Source organism: Centroberyx gerrardi, chromosome 15 (assembly GCF_048128805.1).
Source record: "Centroberyx gerrardi isolate f3 chromosome 15, fCenGer3.hap1.cur.20231027, whole genome shotgun sequence".
NCBI classification, from domain to species: Eukaryota; Metazoa; Chordata; class Actinopteri; order Beryciformes; family Berycidae; genus Centroberyx; species Centroberyx gerrardi.
Window position 1 is genome coordinate 3,886,764 of NC_136011.1, and position 22,423 is coordinate 3,909,186.

Sequence of the window (22,423 nt, forward strand, 5' to 3'; positions counted from 1 at the left end):
CCAACAGTCGGGTGGAATTGGGGTCGGGATCGGGTCAAATCTCGCACTCAGTCCAAATGAAGCCCCAGAGTTGGTTTGGAAACACAGTGAGAAACCTCCCTCTCAACAAGGTCTTGTCTGATTGCCGTGTTCTCATATGCCCAAACAAACCGAGCTAAAGGGGAAACCGCTTCAGAGTTTGAAATAACTGCTCCAAACCAACTAGGTGTGAAAACGCCTGTTTGCACTGAGATTGGGTTTGGTTTGACTGACAGACAGACAGAGAGGAGGAAGAGTAGGAGGAGGAGGAGGAGGAGGAGGATGGTTAAGCCTAGAGGAAAGCCTGGCTGGTGGGACCATGGAGCAAACAGAGCTTTGAGAACCACTCAATGTAACTCAATACAGTATGTGACAGTGTGGTGAAGTTGGGTAAATTGTGTGAATGTGTGTGGTAGCTAGTCACAGTTTCACCAAACGGTTTGGTTTCTTAGGAGCCAATGTAGTTTTTAGAATATAAAAGATTGAGCGAACACAAGTTGGTTACAGGGGGAATTGTCAAACATACCAGCAACACTCAAAATTTACCAGCATTTGGATCCTGCCTGTTATGTGATTATTATGGGGCCATATCCACATGTCTGAATAACCAGTGATTTATAATAATTGCGGAGATGTGGTGATTTTAAACCCACACAAATCTGCCGAGTAAAAAGCTTAAAGGTTAATTAAGTAAAGCTCAAAGGTTAATAAAGGTTCAAACAGGCAGAACGTATGTGAGTGCAGTGGATGATGTGAAGGCTATGACTCTAGTGTCAGTGGCGTTTCCTGACTTACCGTTCCACATCCCAGATGCGAAGAGGGGAGAAGTTCTCGCAGCACGCCGTGCCCGTTACAAAGGAGCTGCAGAGAGAGAGAGAGAGAGAGAGAGAGAGAGAATTAGTGCAGTTGGGTTTTGTCCAGCATGGTATTTTGAGAGCTGATATCAACATTCTTCTTCTTCTTCTTCTTCACTTTGTGTAAGTTTGTGGAACAAAATGTTGCATTAGAATCAATTCAGGTTAAGGTCTTCCCATAGACAACCAGTGTGGTGTTGATCAATTTTACAATATGTGATCAATCAAACTGCATCATATCCATTAGATCATGAGTAGATGACACTGACTGGACCAGACCTATCAGTCTAAGTCCAGTAGTAAGTTTGCTGGTGCGAACAAAGCGGCTTCACTGGGGAAAGGGAAGAAGTTTCATATAAAGAAAAACACTCCAAGATGAAGGGGACAGTAGTTCTTCTTCACTTGAGAATTTGTTTTTTTATGATAAAAAGCAAATAAGTGTTGAAAAAAAGAAAAAGAAACAAGGATTCTCCCCGCTGTCCCTCTACCCACCCTCGCCCCCGCTTCCACACACCACGCATTGTTTCCCACCAGAAGAAAAGAGAAGAAAACTACAACACTTGTGATCCTTTGATTGGAGTGACAGGTTGGAATTAGCGGCCTAGGTATGCATGCTGAATGCGATGCATGGGGAGGGGAGGGGGAGAGGTGAAAGGAGAGGGGAGGAGCGCTGTGGGAGAGGGGTGATAGGGTGTGTTTGGGTGTTAGGGGCTGTGTAGAGGGTGGGGCGGTGGCCAGGGGTGCCAGCCGGTAGGGGGGCTTCTGTTGGGTCGGGCCTGAATCTCGGGGCTTAGGGCCCTCCTACGGGGTTGACGGACAGGGGGGAGGGCCCGCCTTTTACCCACGGAGAGACGGCAACTGACAAACGCTGTCGCCCGGACGAAAACACTATAGATGTAGATACAGAGAGACAGACACAGAGAGAAGTAATAAGAAACACTTAACTCTATTTCTCTGTTTAATCTTTAAGGCAGGGCAAAGGGTTCCAAAGGAAGCAAAACATATGAAAAATAGGTTGACAGGGATAGAGTTTGACCAATATGGGTTTTTGAAAGCGATACAGACATTTGTGTATTGAAGTTGCCAGTGTTCCAATATTCAGTATCTTTAAATTTGACCATTTTCATGCCCCAGAAATCCAAAATTAACAAGGTTTGATAGAATTGACAGAATTCTTAGCAGGATGGAAAAGCCTCTGAAACAGCATTTAGACCATGGGACACCAAAACACCTTGAACCTCATACTAATGAAATTCTTTTAGGGTTAGGGGACACACTTGTCTTGATTTTCATCCAAACTATTTTACTATCTAAACTATTTTTAGATCACAGGCGACCAAATCTAAGCATCTATTTGATGTCAGGATGCTGGCCATGATTTTGGCATATTTGTCTGTCTCCACTGTCACAATGTTAAGAATGAATAACTTTGCAGTGCTAAGAGGCATAAAGAGAAATTGGTCGCATCGTTAACGAGTCAACTGTACCCTGTAACTAACCAGACGGCCGCCTGTGGATCTGTATTGATATCGGAAAATTCCAGGGATTGTTTCAGGGACCCTATGTTTATATCAGGGGACCACACTTAGGGTCTCGACCCCGAGATTGGGAAAGGTCAACTCCCTCTCTATAAACCAGAGTGAAGGGAAATAAGCTATTAGCCCCTACTGTGGTGGTGCGTAGAGTAGGAACTGGCTTGTGGCTCCTCAGCTCTTCCTTGGCTTTTCCTCACTGACTGTCAGAATGTGACATAAGTCCGTACATTCAGTGTAACAGCTCAACCAAGACAACTATTGTCAGTCTCCTGTAGTGACATTGTATCTTCTATTTTGCTTTTTTTTTTTTTTTTTTTTTTTACAGTAGTCCATGGCTGGCATTGTGTCATGACATGTCATGACCCTGGGACAAAGCCAAAACACTGACTGCATTTCAAAATGTAAAGTTAAAAAACACATATATGCATGGCTGCCAATGGGAAAAATCAAGCAGTTTTTCAATTCCTCATGAGTAAACTTCGGTAATACAGCCTTTCTCCAAGACTGAAGCTCTTCACTGTGTTTAAAGTACCAGGACAAGGATGACAGTTGGCTACAATTGACAAGATCCATTTTCTCTACAACACTCAGGCAGTTGTAGGGAAACAGTATTTAATAATACATAACATAAACTGTTGGTAGTCAATTTTAAATTATATCCATTAGGGGTCCTGATGAGATTCCTACAAGGACTGTTACATAAAAATGGCACCCAGTCGCCCAGAGGGTGGCAAACAGAGCTGCGGCTGAAGGTTGGTGTTGGCAGCAGCGTAGACATGGCATGAACTGCCAAGAGGAGTGGTGAGGAGCGGGACGGCTGGGAGGTTGGGGGTGGGGGAGGGTGGCAGGATGGGACAGGGCTGGGGTGGGGGTAGGGTGGTGGCGGGGGGGGGGGGGTAAGGACGTCCAAGTGAGGCACAGAGGCAGCTGTCAGGCCCGTTAAGCGGCACAGCCCGCTGGCAGGCCCCCGGTAATTAGTGTTGGGTAAACTCATTTACGGCCCAATCAGGTCGGGCGGGGCCGGACCAGTATGCGCGGTGGGCGACCTCTGACCCCGCTGACACAGGATACAATAGGGTTACGGTCACACTCACTCCCCGGACCCTATTACTCTCCATTACTCACATTACTCACCCCTCAGTGGGCGCTGGCGGTGGGGGAGGCAGCGCGGGGAGACTGGCCATACAATGAAAGAATGAATTCCCTCTTTTCCCTCCCTCACCCCTTTAAAGCGCTAAGAAGGCCTGATCTGGGGTCAGATCTCGCACTGATATTATAGCTGCTAAGGTCAGAGCCTCTCTCGCCTAATGTGGGGCAGGTGCCCCCCCCCCCCCCCCCCCACAAAACACACATATACGTGCATACACACACACAAACTCAATGTCTGCCTCTGCTAAAATGGAGTCCCCCTCTATTCCCCTATCTGTGCCTCCTCCCTCACTCCTCCTCTCATCATTAGGAGCATGCTGGGCCTCTGCTGCCGTTTGGGTAACCTCATCAGCTGGTTGTATTATCTAAGGGCCTGTGTGGCAGGGTCACACAAACTAACTCAGCCCCCGCTGGGAACCCAGCCACATCCACACACACACAAGAAGAGAAACACAAACATGCAGAAACACACGCACACACGTTCACAACATGCTCTCTCGTGCACACGCATGCAAACACACGCTCGTTCATACAAGCAAAAGCACAGACAAGTACATAGAGAACAACAACAACAACTCACACAAAAAACACACATACACACACACAGAGTGCGAGAGCCCCTGCTGGGAGTTGAGTCCAACAGTACCAACATTGTTAGCTCCAAATCAACACGCTGACCGCACAGGGCGCACCACGCTTTCCCAAGACCACCACTGACACACCGCTTGTGTCCAAACCATCCTCATTCTCAGCCCCAAACTCACACCACATCAGCAGCACATTCCAAACCATAATAACTCCTATAATAAATATTCATTCAGAAGCGTAAGAATTTAGAAAAATCTAATCCTTAACAAACGGCATTCTTCAGAGATGCGGTTGAGTGGCTTGCCTCTAGCAAAGAGGCCAAGGTTCAAATGCAACCAGACCCTTATATGATATGATTTGTTTTGTGAACAGTAGTTCTGCCTGGCAAGTGTAAAATGGACAAGAAGTTGATTACAGCCATTCAAAGCTTCCCTTCTATTTGAAAGACTACAGGAATAAACATCTCAAAAACATTACTTGGAGAACAGTTGCATCAATCGTTTGGGTCGATGGTAAGCTCTAAAGTCATTTTTATTAATATATTGTTTTTTCTGTTTATTTTCAATTATCAAAACAACGCAACCAAATGAAATGCAATACAAAAGCAGTGAAAAATACATGATTTGCCTGTTCAAAACTTTGTAGCTGCTGACCACTACACAGATACAATCTGACCCTCTGGCCCAGTCAGAATAGAGCGACCCATCAACCAAGTTGCTCACAGTGTGAACACAGGGTTAGAATAAGACATATTACATTATACTGTGCATTCTGGAATTCATATGCATGCTTGTCTCATATTTTGAATATGAACTGCCCCAGTATTCAGTGTATTTCAGTCAGTGTGCATGTCATTGCTGTGTGCATTTGCTATGAGTTTCGACTGGCGAGGATCTACTTCACATGAACAACCACCAAAGACCACACCAATGTACAGTATGCCTGCTATAGATCAGTGCGTACTAGATTTTTAATACAATTTCCTTGGATTTAGCCTAGAATTTGTGTCATAAAAGGTATCTTTTGTCACTAAGTAACTGTTAATGATCAATATTTCAGCTCTTTACCTGCTTTACCTTTACAGCTGTTGCTATCTCAGTGGTAATGGGACAGTGAGCTAAAGTTAGTCTTTTCTGCTGAAGACTCATCTACGAGGCAAAGACTGAATTTGTATCAAAGATGAGTCAGCTGTCAGCTTTTGATTACAGGTCTACATTGGCTTCCATGTTAACCCAATGACAAGAGCAAAAGAGACCGACTGTTCCAATATTTCCACCACTGCCTGTATGTCCATCCTGTTGCTCTTTAGTGGCTTGTGGTTCTTTGGAGTTGGACTCAAATCTCCAGCCTGTGTTGCTTGTTAAATTTGGCCAAATGTTAGGGCTTACCTAAACAGCTACCTAAAAATACACTAATCCAATTAAGAAAACTGGAATTTTCAAAGCATGAAATCATTTATGCAGAAGAGTTCACTCCAAAAAAATTAAGCAAACAACGAAAATCTCCACTGCCCGAGTTGGGACTTGTGGCCCTATGTGACAAATGACTTAAATTCTCGCCTTTCATAATGGTCCGCAGACATCAATGGCTGTCTCGACTTTTGTTGGAATTAGGGAATTCCAAACAACTCTCCTATTAAGGAGAAATAATACAAACACAAAAAAGTAAATCACTATTTATCCAAGACTCTGCCCCCAGGACCAATTACAGATGAATGGCAGAGAGCAGCCCAGATCCCGGCTCTGGGAATGTGGAGGCATTTGGCTCTGGACTCCAGGGGCGGTTTAGCTTTGCCCCCCCTCTACCCCCTCCCACCCCCCACCCCCAGTCAGAAAGAGGGTTGTTAATTTGTTGCGCTTGACCCCGGGCTTTGTGCCTGCCGTGTATCTAGTTTGTAAAAAGTGCTTTTATCTGCTTTCTAAATATGTCTGAGCTCAAAGGGTTATGATGCTTTTATATCGGTCGGGGAGGGGGACAATGGTCGAGGGGTGCAAATGCTGACCCCCGCTGACACACACACACACACACACACACACACACACACACACACACTCTCTCTCCGTCTTTCTCTCTCTACCCCTTTCTTACACACCGATATGCATGGGCAAACATATGCGCGCACACAAACACACACTTTCTCTCTCTCTCTCTCTCTCTCTCTCTCACAAACACACACTGTTATGCATGGAGACACACACACACACAGAGAGCACTGCCCCCCCGCCGCCCCCCCGCCGCCCGCCACCCCCCACCCCAGACCCCGTCCCTCCATCCCCACCCCCTCGTGGCCCTTTTGGCTTCTGTTTGTGTCCCCTGTGTCTGGGGTCACCAGGACATTCCTCACCCGGCCCCTCCGCTCTGCTCAGCCGGCTGGAACAGACCGGGACCAAGCGCAACCGTCCACACCGGACAGCCAAACCAGACGCAACACCCACGCTAATGTTAGAATAATGTTGGGCCTATCAATGAAAAAGGAGGGCCATATTTGAATGAAAAGGCTTCAAACAATGTACTAACTGCTCAAAATGTCCCTGGTTACTATTGACTAATGATGTAATAACTCAGCTTATTACGTTCTTCTTATTCTTACAAGTTACAGTGATGTTTTTACATTATCCAGGAATTTATTAATAGCTTTTATTGCATTTTCAGCCCATCTACAGGGGCATTTTATTACATTTTGACAAGCTGTTACACGTTACAGTTGCTACAAGCCTTTATTGCATGGCTAGTTCAAAATTACATTATAAAAACATATTCCAAAGTAGCACCCCACACTGCATGAAGACCAGGAGGATTTTCAATATGTCCTTTTGAACAAGCCATGTAATAAATTATGGCTTTTACAGTTTTTTGCTTGAAGAATGCCTTGGAATTCCTGCATGTTCACGGCAAGCAACAACCCCAAACCAAAGAGCATCTTTAATAAATGCCCCCATGCACAGAAACCCGACGCAAGCATTCTCTATCCTCTCTGATTTTTTGGCATATGTTGCTATTTATTCTCGATTTTATTACCATATCCCCTTTCGGTACAAACCGAGAGTTCCAAACTATGATTTTCATCTGATAACCAATTTACAATTTGGTGAAAGGCAATTTCAAGTACTGTTGAAAAAGATGAAAACTTTCAACCCTAAAAAAAAAGGTGAGGCTGGACTTTTCCAGGAATCATACATTCTTGTATGGGGAGGATGAGAGAAGTCTATGTCAGTCTTATGTCAAAGCAAAGACAAATAGAGTTTAGGGCAATCAAAAAAACAATCGTCCTCATACAAGAGTGCCTTGATTTTCTGGAAAACAAGAGCATACCAAGACTCTTGCCTTTTTCCAAACTTTTTTTAAGCCAACATGTGGACGTCTAAGAGTAAACGTGGATACAATACAATACAATTTCCAAGTCAGTGAGAGTGGGAAGCGACAGGCCTTGGCGATGAGCGTGATGCGTTTCTATGGCCGAGGTCTGCACGGAGCGCGACTGACAAGTTTTAAATTGGAATCCACCAGGAGCAGAGCTTCAGTGATCACAGACCTCTCTCTGTCTCGAAATGTGGTGGGAGTGACACTCATTAGGATAATGTGCTGTATGAATAACACCGCCGCCAATACATATCACGCTCTCCCACGCCGTTAGGACTGGCTGGTGGTTGGATCCAGCGTCCCAGCATACTTTAACACTTCTTTATCAAAAAGTTATAAAGGGATAATGGTTTGTGTGACTCTATTTGGGTTTTTAGTATTTTCCTGTTTCTTACGTTTTTGTACAAAAAACAATTCTGAAATTTCTGACCAAAAACAAAACCTGGTCCAACTAAAGATGTGGATTCAATAAATGGAAGGGATCGATTAATTTTGTTTCTGTAAAAAAGAACTCACAACCTTTCATTTGTATAAACCTGCAAACCTACACTTACTAAACAAAAACTTATGGCAATACTTTACTCAATGAAAGTTAAGGGCTAAATAAGCACCAAGACAGGTTATTATAGCAAACTAACTGAACTAACTGAACTAACTATAATAATTAATTAACTATAATAAAGAGAAACAGACAAATTAATCTGTACTCTCCTCAAGCGTTTCACCACTTAAGCCTAACTTACCATACCAGGCTAAAGTTTAACAAGATGAAAACTACAGATGAACAACCGCATGGGCTTTTTTGAGTTTTTAAGTCTAATTATCTTGAGTCTGCATATTTTAGTGCCACATACATCCACAGTCCAAGGCAACAGAAGAAAGAATACATTCAAATGATAATTAATACTTCAAATATTTGACTATACATGTATGCTGGTTGTTGAAAACATGTCAATATTGGCTTGACATGGTTGCTTGTCTGAATTTATGCTTGTATCATATCTAGCATATAAGACCGACATTGAGTGTTTCTTGCAGGCCAAATACATGAAAACACTGGTAAAACACTGGTGAGACCTGGGAACACCTGTATGAGGCCGGCATGTAATGAGAGGTCTTTATGCCGTGTGTGAGTGAACGTGTGTGTGTGTGTGTGTGTCTGTGTGTACTTCCATGCAACACCGTCTGTGCACATGTTTCTGGTGTGAATGTGTATGAGGCTTCTCCTCAGTGTGTGTTTATGTGTGTAGCAAGTGCGAGGCATGTCTACAAGGTGTGTCTCTCTCTTCAAGGGAATGTCTGCCTGCAATGTGTGTGTGCACAAGCCTATGTATGTGTGTAAGGAATGTAAGGTGTGTGCGTGCGTGTGTGTGTGTGTGTGAGTGCGTGTGTGTGTGTAATGAGTGGGTTCAGAGGGAGCTGTGATTATTCTCGCCTCCTGCGGTGCGGGTCCTCCGGCTCTGTGGGCCCCAGGGAAAGCGCCCTGTATTTAGCGTGTGGGAACGCACATTCTGCCCCCTTATCGCTGCATTGTTGCAGCCTCTCTCTTTTCTTCTCTTTTTTTAACTAATTGAATTCTTGACTCCTGAGCCACAGGGCCGGCCCGGGAGAGACCAAAGAGAAAGACATGAATTTCAGGCTTTTTCTTGCGGTTGAGTGGGGCAGAGCAGTGGGGGTGAAATTGGAGTGTGTAGGGGTTGGGTGAGGGGGGGGCGGGGGTGAGGGGGGTGGGGGGGCAGTCAGAGAGGGCTGGCTGGCTGGCTGGCTGGGTGGGTTGGTGGGTGGGTGGGTGTTGTGGCATCGCCCTGTACTTTGATACTGGAGGTCAAAGGTCGCCCCCCCCCCTCGGCGGTGAGAAAGTGGCGAATTGGGGCCGGTTTATCCAACAATCATTTTCTCCTTTTGGAAACTTTCAAAAGCACTTTTGGCCCCTGCAACATCTTTGTAGTTGTGCTTGAGGAATTCTAGACAAAACAAACCAGCAGAAAAAGCCCCCCCTTTCTCACCTCTCCTCAGGGTAGCTTCTCCCTTCACTGGCTTCTGCCCAGCCCCCCTTTTCTACACTAGTGGTCAGTGTAACACCCCCCCACACACACACACACCCCACCACGCCAACCCCCCACCCCAGCTCCAAGACAGGATACCCACATAGTTTGGCAGCAATTTGGCGCGAAACAATGCGCTGATCTCATTGGCCCGCTACTTGGCATGAGCGGGCATCAAAGCCAAACTGACCCGAAGAAGAGGCTAAACCACGCTTTGTCATGGTGGGAACAGTTTGGGATGTCATTGTTTCTTATCGAACCCACTCGCAGTTGCTAACTTTATTGTAGCAATCAAGAAATCTCACAATTCAAACCCAAACCTCCGAAATCTTCCAAATCTAGCGACCAGCCGACCGCTGGGCTCAAATCCAGCCCCATCCAGCAGGAAACCCTATCAGCCGTGACTCCATACTCCGCGTGAGTGCTGACCTGCCACCGCCGCTCTGAAGTCGCCCAGCCCAGACTTCAACCTGTCCAGTCTTGTTTGACTGAGAGCAGGGTCTGCAGGAAACACCTCAGTCAACTATTAGCTAACCACCTGCCCCACTTCCTACTAATTCCACTGCCTGGAAGCGCAGACTGCACGGATACAGCAGGGGAGAGAAAGCAGTGAGAAAGAGAGAGATAATGAGAGAGAGAGAGAGGCATAAACAAGGGTATGGAGGGTATGTGTAACTCATCACTTTAATATTCTAAGAAAAGACAAATGGGAAATTTAGTGGAATATTTTGAAATCTCAATTTGTTGCCCCTCGGACATATGCAAAATTGAGATTTTGGACTAATTTTTTGGGCCCCACCGAGTCCAGCCCTCGCTTTGGTGTCCCCATGCCAATCATCCTGTGGCATGCTGTTTAAATGAAACCTACCCCAGTTGGGTCCCTGTAGCACATATCTGTTTATTTTTCTACTTCAAAATTGTAAATAGCAAAACAGAAAATTTTGTGCAATTTTCTAAAATTGCAATTATTGCCGAGTTGAGTTTTCAGATTTGTTTTTTCAATTTAAATTTTTTTGTTTCACTGAAAAATGGAAATTGCAAAATTGGTCTTCAACACAAAGGTATTTATTTTGATGCACAAAAAAAATAGGCAGGATGATGGGTTCCAGCGACCAATAAGAAATAAGTCCAGTCCTTGCCTTGTTCTCCCCATGCAAGTTAACCCCTGGCATGCTGTTGAATCGAAAAACACCTTTGTTTTGTGTCGAAGACCGACCCTTCAATTTTCAGTTTTCAAACACATTTAACAGAAAAAATTTTAAATAATTTATACGTTGAGCAAAATTTTCATTTACAAATTTTATGTTCTTGTATTATTGATTTTGAATTAAACTGCTAAATGTTAGACGGACTCAGTTTTGTGTTTTGAGACAAATATAAAAAAATTTCAAAGAAGAAAAGTCTAAAATCTCACTTTTGCATTTATCCAAGAAGCAACAGAGCTCAGAATATTGCACAAAATTTTCAGTTTTGAATTCTAATATTAAACTGATAAGTGTTACATGTGGACAGACAGAGAGAGAGGAACAGATTTTGACAGAGAGGGAGAGAAAGAGACAGAAAAAAAGACAGAAAGTAACCCTACCTACAGTAACCCTAATGGTCACATATCTCAAATGTAAAAAACAAGGCTATGTATGAGACAAGTTTCTCAGCACCAGGTTACAGGGAACCAATGAAAACAGCCCACTAGACCCAGTAATCAGTCAAAGATTTACCCCGCAGATGGCCAAAAATAGAAACAAAAAACAGACAACAGTACGAGAAACACTTGACCGACCCCATTTGAACCCTGCTGCCTCCTACAGTGCCTCGTCATATTTCAATAACCCTGTCCGATATGAGCTCGGCCTGTGGGCAGATACTGTAGCACACAATATGGTGTGGAAAAACGAAATATGATTGAGAAAAGCAATCTGGAGGAGAAAAAAAAAGGCCAAGGTCAGTGCCCACTGATGGGATCAATCTCTTTTTCCATGCTGGCAGGGACCCGCATACGGAGGTCCCCGTCCTGCACCAGCCTTGGCATTTCACCGCAGCCACAATAATCCGCGCTAACAGACCTTGAGATGATATCCACTGGAACAACAGAGGGACGGTGATGGAAACAGAGGGAAGGGGGGGTGGGGGTGGGGGTTACAGAGTGGCAGTGGTAATGGTGGTGTGAATGTGTATGTGTGTGGTGGATGGAATGGTAGTGTAAAGTCTATAGATTATCGGCTCAGTTTGGTGACCGCGCATGGACATCAATAGGGGTATGGCAAGGTATGGGCCTTTGCCATACCACAGCCGAATTGAGCATAAATTTTATCTTGTAGTTTTTATCATTAGAAAGATCAAAGATCAAGCAAAAATAGTCAGAAATCTATTTGGAAGCCATATCTAAAAAAAAATTTAAAAAAAATCACATCAGGGGAGTATTCAGGACCAATGTTCCCTTTAAACTAATAGTGGTGGCTTACAATTAATAATTTATCACCTTGACCAAATGATAACATTTGGTAGTTTTGGTAGTACTGTAAATTATACTGGGTTAAGTGATGCAAAGAGCAGGGTGCTTGAAGCCTCTAACACAAGTTTTGGTTTGTATCCACTATCAGTTTTCACAAGACAGTGTGCCCTATAATAAAAAAAAGTACTGTCTTTAAATATTCCATCCATGATTCCACCAACACTTAGAACATATATCAAAGAGAAAGGCGATGACAGCACTATGTGCATTGATTGTTTCATAAGCATAACAACAAGCTTAACAAGGGGTTGTTATTGTCAAATCCCAGTCCCAATGAGGTCTGAAGCCCAAACTAAGCCCCACTGAAGCCAGAGCTTGCTTGTGGACAAGTGGTCAGTACTCAATGTTGACAAGCGACTATGAACTAACAACAGGTTGACATTACAATATACAGTATAGTATGCAATTGGTAAGACTGGATTTATAGAATTTCCAGTGGTGCTATAGTAAAAAACTCCAACTAGACACAGTATAAGAGTTGGAAGTTTGCTCAGGCCATCAGTCTGGTTTTGATACCTAAAATAACTTCAAATTAAATTTCGTATTAAATTATATCATGCTGTGTAAACATCTTACATGTATGGTAAGTTTAAAGTGGCTAGTACCAGTGTTACTTATCCATCATTACGACTTTAGCATGACTGTGTCGGTGATAACGGGCCCTAGCGATGCAACCTCCGCAGCTCATGCTATCCATCCCCCTCTCTCTTTACTCTTTAGATTTTTCGAGCGTGAAGCGGGGACAATTACATTTACAACACAAGGGGCTCTCCCTCTCTTCCCTACTGTTCTGAGATAGAAGGCATGGTGTGGAGGCAGCCACCATTTACCTCTGTCGCTCTAAACTAACCTTTAGCATCTCACAAACTTTGCCAAAGTGGCACATGGCACAGACAAATGCCACAAACTGTTAAAGAGAGTGAGTTACGACACCTGTCTTGAGCGGTGGTACATCTGGGAAGAGAATCAGCCTCCTGACTGGAAAGCTTTTAGGGCATGTACTGGAGACTAGGGTTTGCCCAGTATGTGCTTTTGAAGGCCAATTCAGCCAATAGACAATATTTACTACTGACTCTTTAGATTTAACAATTTTCATGACAAAAAAACTCCAAAGAACCCAGGATAATAATAATAATATTCATGCATACTTGTGTGGAATCTGATCAAAATGTCTCATTAGAATCAATTCGGTGAAGGTCTTCCCATAGACAACCAGTGTAGTATTGATCAATTCTATAATAACTATGTAATCAATCAAACTGCATCATATCCATCATACCAGAGGACAATATTGGCCCTATATTAGTCTATCCTGAAGAAACGGTGGTGTTCTAGTTCAGACTGGACTGGTGAGAGTGTGTGTTGCAGTGTGTGGGTCAGCCAGCTTTCAGCCACATGTATGGGGCCGGGCCTCCACGCCTGGCTACAGCACTTTCTCAGCCCTACACTTTTTATAACCCTCCTTTCTCTACAGCATGACTTGCGCTTTCGTACACTTAGCGGCGTTTACCTAGGCTTCCGCTTTAACAACTGAGGTGTGAACAAAAAAAAAAAAACACGACGGTCCACAACATTTTTCCTTTCGGTGTGCCGGCACCCACCACCTTCTTAAGTTGGAGGGGCGACTCGCTCGGCGGTGGGCGGAGGGGGTTTAATAGGTTTATCAGTGAGTTGACACCTGGTTTCCAGAGGAGTTTTAATTAACCAGGCTGTTGGTCAGTGAGAGGTAGGGAGCAGGTTTCCATTATGAGGGGGCGGCAGGCTGAGGCACGGCCTGCTATTTCAGCCAGCAAATTGGAGAATTAATGATGTGGATAATCGCCTCGTTCCTCTCAGATCTCTTAGAGCCTCTCCTAGGCCCGGCCGAGGCAGGCAAGGCCACCGTGTGTGTGTGTGTGTGTGTGTGTGTTCTTGTACTTCTTTGGAGTGAGGAAATTTTGTCTGGTCCTCACTTCTTTGAGGTGCTAGTTTAGGGATTAGGACTTGGGTTTTAAGGATTATGTTTAAATTAGGGTTAGGTTTAAGGTTAAGGTTAGTTTAAGCATAGAATTTGGGTTTAGGGTTAAGATTAAAATTAGGTTTAGATTAGGGTAAAGATTATGAGGGTTTGGGAATGCACGCAGTCAGTGAAGGTCCTCATAAGAATTAAAGTACAAAAGTGTGTGTGTGTGTGTGTGTTAATGTGTGGGGGGCAGTAGGCCTTTAAAGTGCGCATGTGAGACAGAGTTTATACTGTGAATGAGTGTGTGAGTGTGTGAGAGGGAAAGAGTGAGTTCGGGGTGAATAAGTGTGTGTTAGAGTGCTGGCTTATACAGACTGAGACTGTAAGTGCTGCCTTGTTACACTGTGGCAGATCCTTGTCGGCCCTTAAGTGCGCCAGTTCCTCAGAAAAGTGAAACTCCTGGGCTTTTCTCACACTGAAGACTTTTGGGACGCCTCAGGGGAATTTTTTGGGGGCCCGGGAGAAAATATAGGTGCTCGCACAAAAACGTACGCTGGAATTCAAAACCTGCTGCAAAACGTGTCCCTGACAAGTATTATTTTGGAAGATTTCTCACCTCCATGAGGAAACCACAGCTTTGTCTTTTAATCTGCTATTCTGAAAGAAAAAATCGTTTTCAAAATCACACAGAGTAGTTGGTGATAAGAGCAAAAGAGGAATCCGATTCTGCAGTTAGGTGGGTCATATCGCCTAAGGATGTCATAAACTTTCTCAATGGAAAACCTACTGAGACCTTTCCCTTTCTAGCAAGTTGCATTTTAAAAAAAACACTAAATGATAAAAAACAAATGCAGCATCTTGCAATTTGAAAATTACAGTAGCCAACATTATGATTACATAATGTGAGAGACCAGCCAAGCATGTTTCTGAGGTGGGAAACCCCCTGGACCTGTGATGTTTCCACTCTGTAGCCAGATGGACGGATCACCTGCCTCTCTGCTGGGCTAGCAGGTGATAAACTAAGGATACTGTTACAGCCCTCTGCATCTGTCTGCCTGCATGTCATCAACGGAGTGTGAGTGTGTGTGTGTGTGTGTGTGTGTGCGTGAGACTGTGTGTTATTAAGTGTCTGGGTGTGAACATGGCTGAGAAATCAAAGGCACTTCAAACACAACACTTCCACGCATAATTTTCTCTCTCTGCTCTTTCAAGCCCACTTACATATACAGTATGTATTTTTCAATTATCTCACACAGGTCATACATACAGTATATTGAGCTAAAATTAGTGAAGGATGTCTGCAATTTCATTAAGTTAAATTTAAGATTTTTAAAGACCTTAGTAATGGCAGCTAGAGTGAAATATATGGACAACTTTGCAATTGAAATACATGTGAGAATAAAAACAACTGTAGACCTATTAGAATATAGATCTGCATGACTGGGCTGATTTCAATGCACCAAGCAAACCGCAACATTCTTAAGACCTTCAAACCTAAATTTAAGAGTTAAATGGTATATTCAACTGTCTTTAAGACCTTTGAGTTTACCTAATATTACATAAGACATTTAGATTTAAGTTTCAGGACTGGCAGACACTCTGTACAATCAATTACTATATGCTGTTAAATTCAAGGCTTTAGACTGTAATTTTCAGGGCATGAAATTAACCTTTCTTTGCAAAGTTTTACCAGCTTGTTAAATTTTTTTGCAACCAAATGCGGGTTACATGCTTGAGGGGCTAGTAGAGTTGACTGACTGAGTGGTTCTGAGCAAATGCTTACCTCAGTGTGGGACTAATAGCCACAGACCATACTCTGTCATACATGGGAATTGTGTCTCTGGGGCAGCTGGAAGCCAAAGTCCAAATCTAGAGGAAACACGATAGAAAAACCACCAGTAAGCACTTATATTTAGCATCTTATATAGCATGTATATATACAAGAAACATTGTCACACATGAACAATTTTGGGGTTTGCACTACTGATATCACACTGCCCACACCCCCAAGGAGGGATCTACTCTGCAATCTTATTCCATATGGGCTATTAGTTTGGCTGTTGCCGTTGTAGTGAACATTAGCGACATTAGCATAGTAATATATCTGACCCGGGCTGTTCGGTCTCTGGATCCGCTGACGATGAGTCCATCTCTGGAGTCCAGGCAGTTGACTTCCTGGTTATGACCCGATAACTCCATTGAGACGTCACTCCTCCTGCTGTGGACCAGGATCTTGCCATCGCTGACATACACAGGGGGAATCACTATTAGTAATACCATAATTACCATGGGCGATTGCTATAACACAATAGTGATTCAAACTATAGCCAGTTCATGAACGTTTTGCCTGGGGAAAATCCTCTGGCGCACAGCAAGTGATGTGTTTTATGTTTCTGGTTTGTTTGGAATAAACAGAAGAAGAACTGGGTAGTTAGCATGAGCAGTGATAGCCACCATGGCTGAACAGACAAAGAAAAGAGAAACTCAAACTGCATCAACAGTAAATCCAAGCTCCGCCCACACTGTTTGATTGACAGGTGATCTCTGGGAAGTGCAGTGCAGAAACACCACAGCAATGAGCGCTTAGTGACAAAGATGGAGACAAATTCAGAAAAACACAGATCTAAAAGTTTACCACTTTAATGCGTCTCATATCCAGACTGTGTCAAGATGTGATTTAGCTGGATTATATTTACACCTGACCCTGAAATGCGTCTCGGGTATAGAAAAGAGCCACATCTACATCGCTCCTTATTGTCCCTTCTCATCTTGGAGTGCTTTTCATCTTGGAAAGGCAATGCCGATGTTCACTCTAGTTTTGGCTTGGAAATAGTTGCTTTCCTCTATCATGCTTGCCTTGCTCTGAGCGGTTCAACTGTTTCTTTTCCCTTGGATTTTCTGTAGGTGGCACTGTTTTCTTTGTCTGTGCAGCCATGGTAACAATCGCTGCTCATGCTAACTCCCAAGTTCTTCTTCTATTTATTCCAAACATGACAGGAAACATAAAATGCATCTTCCTGTGCACCAGAGGATTTTTCCCAGGAAAGATCTACCAGACACCGGGTGTTTAGAACAGCAAATGGAAAAGCTTTCCTGAACTGGCTATAGGTTAAGTCACTACTGCATGGTATAAATCGGCGACAGAGAGTAACAAAATGGCATGTTTTTATATGAGTCGAATCAAAAGGTGAACAACTTGATTACAGGCTACCTTCCACCACTGACAAGGTGAGAGTCCGTCAGAGCAAAGCGACAGACGTCACCCTTGTGGCCTGAGTAGATGGCAAACGGGTTGCGCTGGAACCTCCCCCTGTCTTGCCGCAGATGGTACGCTCCGATGTCTGCAGCCTGGGACAGAAACAGCACGTCCCCGTCCAGCTGTAACCATGGCAGCAATCTGAAGGGGAGGAAATATAATTGAAGAGTGGAAATTATGACTCACCGATGTGTTCAATATAAAATAGCAGGAAATACACAGGAGTAAAATAACAAACGTTAATTTTTGATATTAAAAAAAAAGAGTGTTGAGTCCAAGAAACAAGTGCGGAATTGTCACGTCAGCTTTTTTTTGTTTCAGTCGGTGGCTTCAATCAGAAAACTGAACTCCTCGCATAATAAATGTGTTACTTTATGTTATAGGCACAGAACTGACAAGAGAGAAAAATCACTATAATATTAATCTTGTATTACTATAGGGACTGAGGGTGTCTATGGTTCTCTATAGTGAGTTTATAGTCAGTGGGTATCATTCATTGGTTTCAATCGGGATGCTGCTGTAAATCGTCATATTTGTTTTCTTCACATTCCTTTAGTCTTTTTCATTTATGAAATATATCTTGATATATTTAACTTGATATATTTTTAAATCATTTATTTCACACTGCATCTATTTAATTCTTTGGGAATATGCTTTATCAGACATATTTCTCTTTCTTTTTTCTCTTTTTTGTTTCAGTATGTTCTCCTGCTGTTGTGTTGCACTCCCTTGTAATGTTGGAACCAATATTTTTTTCATACTCTCATTCATACATTTCTACTTCATTATGTTCTTGAAATGTTGGAACTGTCAATTGTGCTATGTGTTATACCGCTCATTTCCTCTATTCTTATTTATATTCTATATTTTCTTGCTGCATCCTAGTCCAAACCCTACTGTCTAAAGCATTTGACCGAACCAGCAGCCTATAAATAAGAAATGTGCTCTTGGTTAAATAAGGTTAAATCTCTGTCTGAATGCTATGGAGTATAAAAGGTCAAAGCCTTTAGGCAGGTCACACACTTACTTAATCTTCCATTTGAGAGGAGCAGCTAATTTGCAGACACCATCATACCAGTTCTGAGCTGTCTTCACTCTATCCTTCAGTGGGATATGAGGATATCTGCAATGATAGAGACACATTAACATTACAAAATGAAACAAGAGACATCACAACAAAATACCACAAAATCTACAGGCGTCTACTATAGGGTTTGAGATACCGATACTGAAATATCTGTATTGAACCTGCCAATAGCGAATTATTTTCGCAGATAGGCTATTCAGCATCTTTAATTCTTCATTAATTCATAGTCTACAACTGTATTCTTGTCAGGGTGAAAAAGCCTCTGAAACAGCATGGGACACTAAAACTCTCCATTGAAACCTAGACTAATGAAATTCTATTAGGGTTAGCAGCTCTTGAAGGCAGAACGACCCACCAGACCTATTCGATGGTAGGGAAACTCCAGGATACATTACTGCCTTTTCAAAAATAATTAATTCACAAAGAGCATTATTGACCAATTAAATGAATAAATAAAAAGTGTATTTATGTAGCTGTGGTTAGGGAAGAACCTTCATCATATCAGCAGTGGACCACATGACTTGCCTAGCACTTTAAAGAAATGATGGAGAGTCAAAAAAACAAAAACAAAAAGCCATGTGTACTGATACTGATACGAGGCTAGTGTGAGGTGTCAAGGCCTGGGCGCAGCAGCAGCCGACACTCATCCAGAACAGTAGCATATGCATTCACATGTGTTCAGCAGCCCCATGCCAGACGGGGAGGACACAAAGCAGGAGGAAGCAGCTTGAAGCTCTCTCACTGCGAGGCTCTGAAGGATGTGCTGCCCTGTCGCTCTCAGCGGGGCCGACAACTTCAATTACGCCGGCCTTTGCCTGCATCTCGGAGGCCACGCCGGCTTTGATTAGCACGGGTTTCACTCTGCCGCTGGGGGAAAGGGCTGGAGGGGAGGAAACTGGGATGCCATGGTGGCTCCGGGCCAATCGGTCAGGCTGAGGTCTGTGAGCCGGTCAGGGCTTCCACCTTCTCACTAGGAGGAGGATTTCTTTCTTTCTTTGTTGCTTTCTTTCTTTCTTTTCTAAAATGATATGTGGCTAAGTCTGGCAGTTTTGTGTAGACTGGTAGAATTTACACAAAATATGATACAAAAATAACATACTGTTTTAAACTAGCAGGGACTACTTTCCCTGTTTCAATAAGGAGTGAAGGTGGTGGGCGATGGGAGACTGTGCACAGCTTAAAATCACTGCACAGCGGATGAATACCTGGTTGCTCACCTGAAACAGTTCCAAAAATAAACGTGGCTACATCAGCTTTATTATTATTTTTTTTTAAAGAATTATGAATCTACAGGCCATGTAATAATAAAAAAACACTAGCAACTTTTACTCCTAAAAGGTCTTCTTACTTTGGATAATGCTAGTGGCCTACTGTCACTCAACATAGTGTATGTTAAAGTGTTAGCATGGAGCACCGGAGCTTATGATCTGCTGGGGACACATTGATGATTTTGGTGTTCTCACAACTTAACAGGTTAATTGACCAACAGGACAATCTCCTAAAAGCTTGGTGTACTCTTCTAATCTGTGTGGGAGAGCAGGACACCATCTGAGTAGCAAAGAAGGGGGATGGTTTTCACCATGGCAGAAAATCAACAAATGCATCCCAACGTCAACAACAGATTTTATGGAAAATGTCAGGGAATGTGTCCCAGAAATGGACACACAACATCAGACAGGTGGACCACAAATAGATTCCCTAAACTGCTAAAATATCATTAAAAGCGCTCATTGCGTTGAATGTGCACACTTCTCTCTATTAATCAAGTCCACCTTTCTTATCTGCCCTGGCCTGCCACCACCACAAATAACCTGGGAAATAGCAGGTTTATGTTGTGTCAGCTGAAGTAGAAAGCTGACTAATAAAATAATTCCTGATCAAAAATGACAGTTAATATATTAGAGGGTATTTTGAAATGAGGAAACTAGTGCCAAAGTTTGGCGGGCTGCATGGGGGCATCAGAAAACACCAAAACATAACCTAGAAACATGTGGGAAAACCTGAAACTAAGGCTTTGTAACTTTTTGCCTACTATCACCCAGTTAAATCTGAACAAGTGAGCAACCTGTGGAGCTGCATTACAAGTTGATGGAGGTGGAGTCATTCAGACCGCCTCCAGGCCAAATCCTATTGAAAAAACCAAGCACTTAGATGCACAGCAACATTTAGCAGCAAGAACAGAGAGGTATTGTGATAGTAAAGAGCAGAACTGATATGAGTATACGTGTCTACATGAACAACAAGGCTTATGGACTTATTTTGAAAGCTATAGACCAAGCTAAAGGTGTACAGTGGTACTGTAGATGGGGGTTTCAGACTATATACTGAGGAATGCATTTAACGTTACATAAAATAACTGACGTTAGCTAGTAGTGTTAACTGTCAGATATGTGGTAAAGGCATGAGAACAAACTGACTCAACAACGGTCAGTAAGGACTATCACTGCACGATAACTATTTAGGTTAATGTTATGCTAGCTGCAGTCTCTTACCGCTAATGGTCAACTACTAAGCTAGCTAAAAATACACATGGCTACGAGGGTCTGTCAGTCTGTGAGAACAAGAGGCGACTATTATCTTACATGTCTCTTCCATTTCGAGTAATTCCAGTGTTTAGAAACTCTTTAGCGATCTTCCTCCACACGGCGTCCCGGTTTACAAAGTGGTAAATTGTCTTGCAAACTTGAGAGAGGCGACTCAGAGATTTGTAGTCCAAATATGACAAGATATGGTAAAGGACATCCTCTGGCAGCTGGGATAGCAGCATTCTGAGCGCTTTGAGAAGCTTTCTCTTCTCTTTTTACACACTCTGTATTTTGCCCTCGGCGGTGTATTACCTCGCCTGTGGTGGTAGTTTTTAAAAACCGGTTTTAAAAGGAGTAGACTATATTCCATCTTTTAGAGAGCTGTGGGATAGAAGATACAGGAAGCCATTCCAGAAGTAAACTGACAGCCGATGATGACGACACGACGTGGCAGGACGTAGTGACGTACCGGGTGCGTTCCCTACGCTGTAGAAAAGGCGTCATGTTCCTCTAAAATAAATAAAATAAAATAAAATAAAATAAATCATCTTAAACTAGATTAAATTTAATAAATAAAAAACCTAACCTTAATAAATAATTCACCTAATTCTGGGACTCCTTAATATTGGGACTTCTTAAGTGGTTAATGCCCTAGATGTATTACAAATAAATACAAACATCCATTTTAAAATTCATTTTAAAATATTACAATATTAATACTTACGTTTTTAATAAAAACAAATACTTCATAACATTTTGTGCTGACAGATATAATTTGTTGCTATTGCAATGCAAATAGGTCCATTGAAACATATTAATGTTGTTATCCGTGCAATTTTTTTTATGTACAAACAAAAAAATTGAAGAAATTAGGTTTTGTTTGTTTTTCTGAGAGCATTTGGCTATAAAATCACTATTGCTGCAGTTTTCTTTTTCTTTTTTCCATGTTATTGTGGTGAACTTTTCTACAATAAAAAAACAAGTAACATCACCATTTAAATCAGGCATGCATATTGTTTCTCGCTCAAGTAGAAATCTCCTCACTTAATTCCTGATCAATCTGAAATGACAGTAGTACTATTTATTTTGAAATAGAAAAAATACTGAAATGGAAAACTACAACCTGCTCTTTTATTGTAGATGTGACCGCTCACCAGATGGTAACTTTACAGAAGTGCCACTGTGTTTACAATCATGAAGAACAGGGAAGAATATGGACTTTCATTGATTTCTACTGTGGATCCATGATGGTAAGGCAAGTCTGACGGTATTTTGTTTTAAATTCTGTTTCACATTTAAAGTTAGACTCAGTAGTGTGACATCACATTCCAAAAATTTTGGTATCTTAAATGTTCTTAAGTGTTGGTAAACTCCATGCTAACTGGATTTGCGCATCTTAAGGCCTTGTATGATTCATTGAAATATTTTTTTTGGCATTTCAAAGCAGTCTTGCTTCCGTAATTTGACGTATTTCCTGTTGAAACAGGATGTTGCCGCTGTTCAAAAGTGTGTGTGGGGGTGAGATTGGGTTGGAGGGGATGGGATTGGACCA

General features: G+C 42.7%; 1 protein-coding gene across 1 annotated transcript in view; it reads right to left on the bottom strand.

Annotated features, from left to right (window-relative positions):
* fbxw4 (F-box and WD repeat domain containing 4) overlaps positions 1–21,286 on the bottom strand; it is a 32,809-nt gene extending 11,523 nt beyond the window's left edge. The window contains exons 1-6 of the mRNA XM_071894734.1: positions 20,929–21,286; positions 18,287–18,382; positions 17,215–17,400; positions 16,113–16,245; positions 15,787–15,872; positions 814–879 (exon numbers count right to left, since the gene is read on the bottom strand). Coding sequence (XP_071750835.1) covers positions 814–879; positions 15,787–15,872; positions 16,113–16,245; positions 17,215–17,400; positions 18,287–18,382; positions 20,929–21,113 — 752 coding nt within the window. The 5' untranslated portion in view covers positions 21,114–21,286. The remainder of the gene's footprint in view (positions 1–813; positions 880–15,786; positions 15,873–16,112; positions 16,246–17,214; positions 17,401–18,286; positions 18,383–20,928) is intronic.
* Between the last annotated feature and the right edge of the window lie 1,137 nt (positions 21,287–22,423).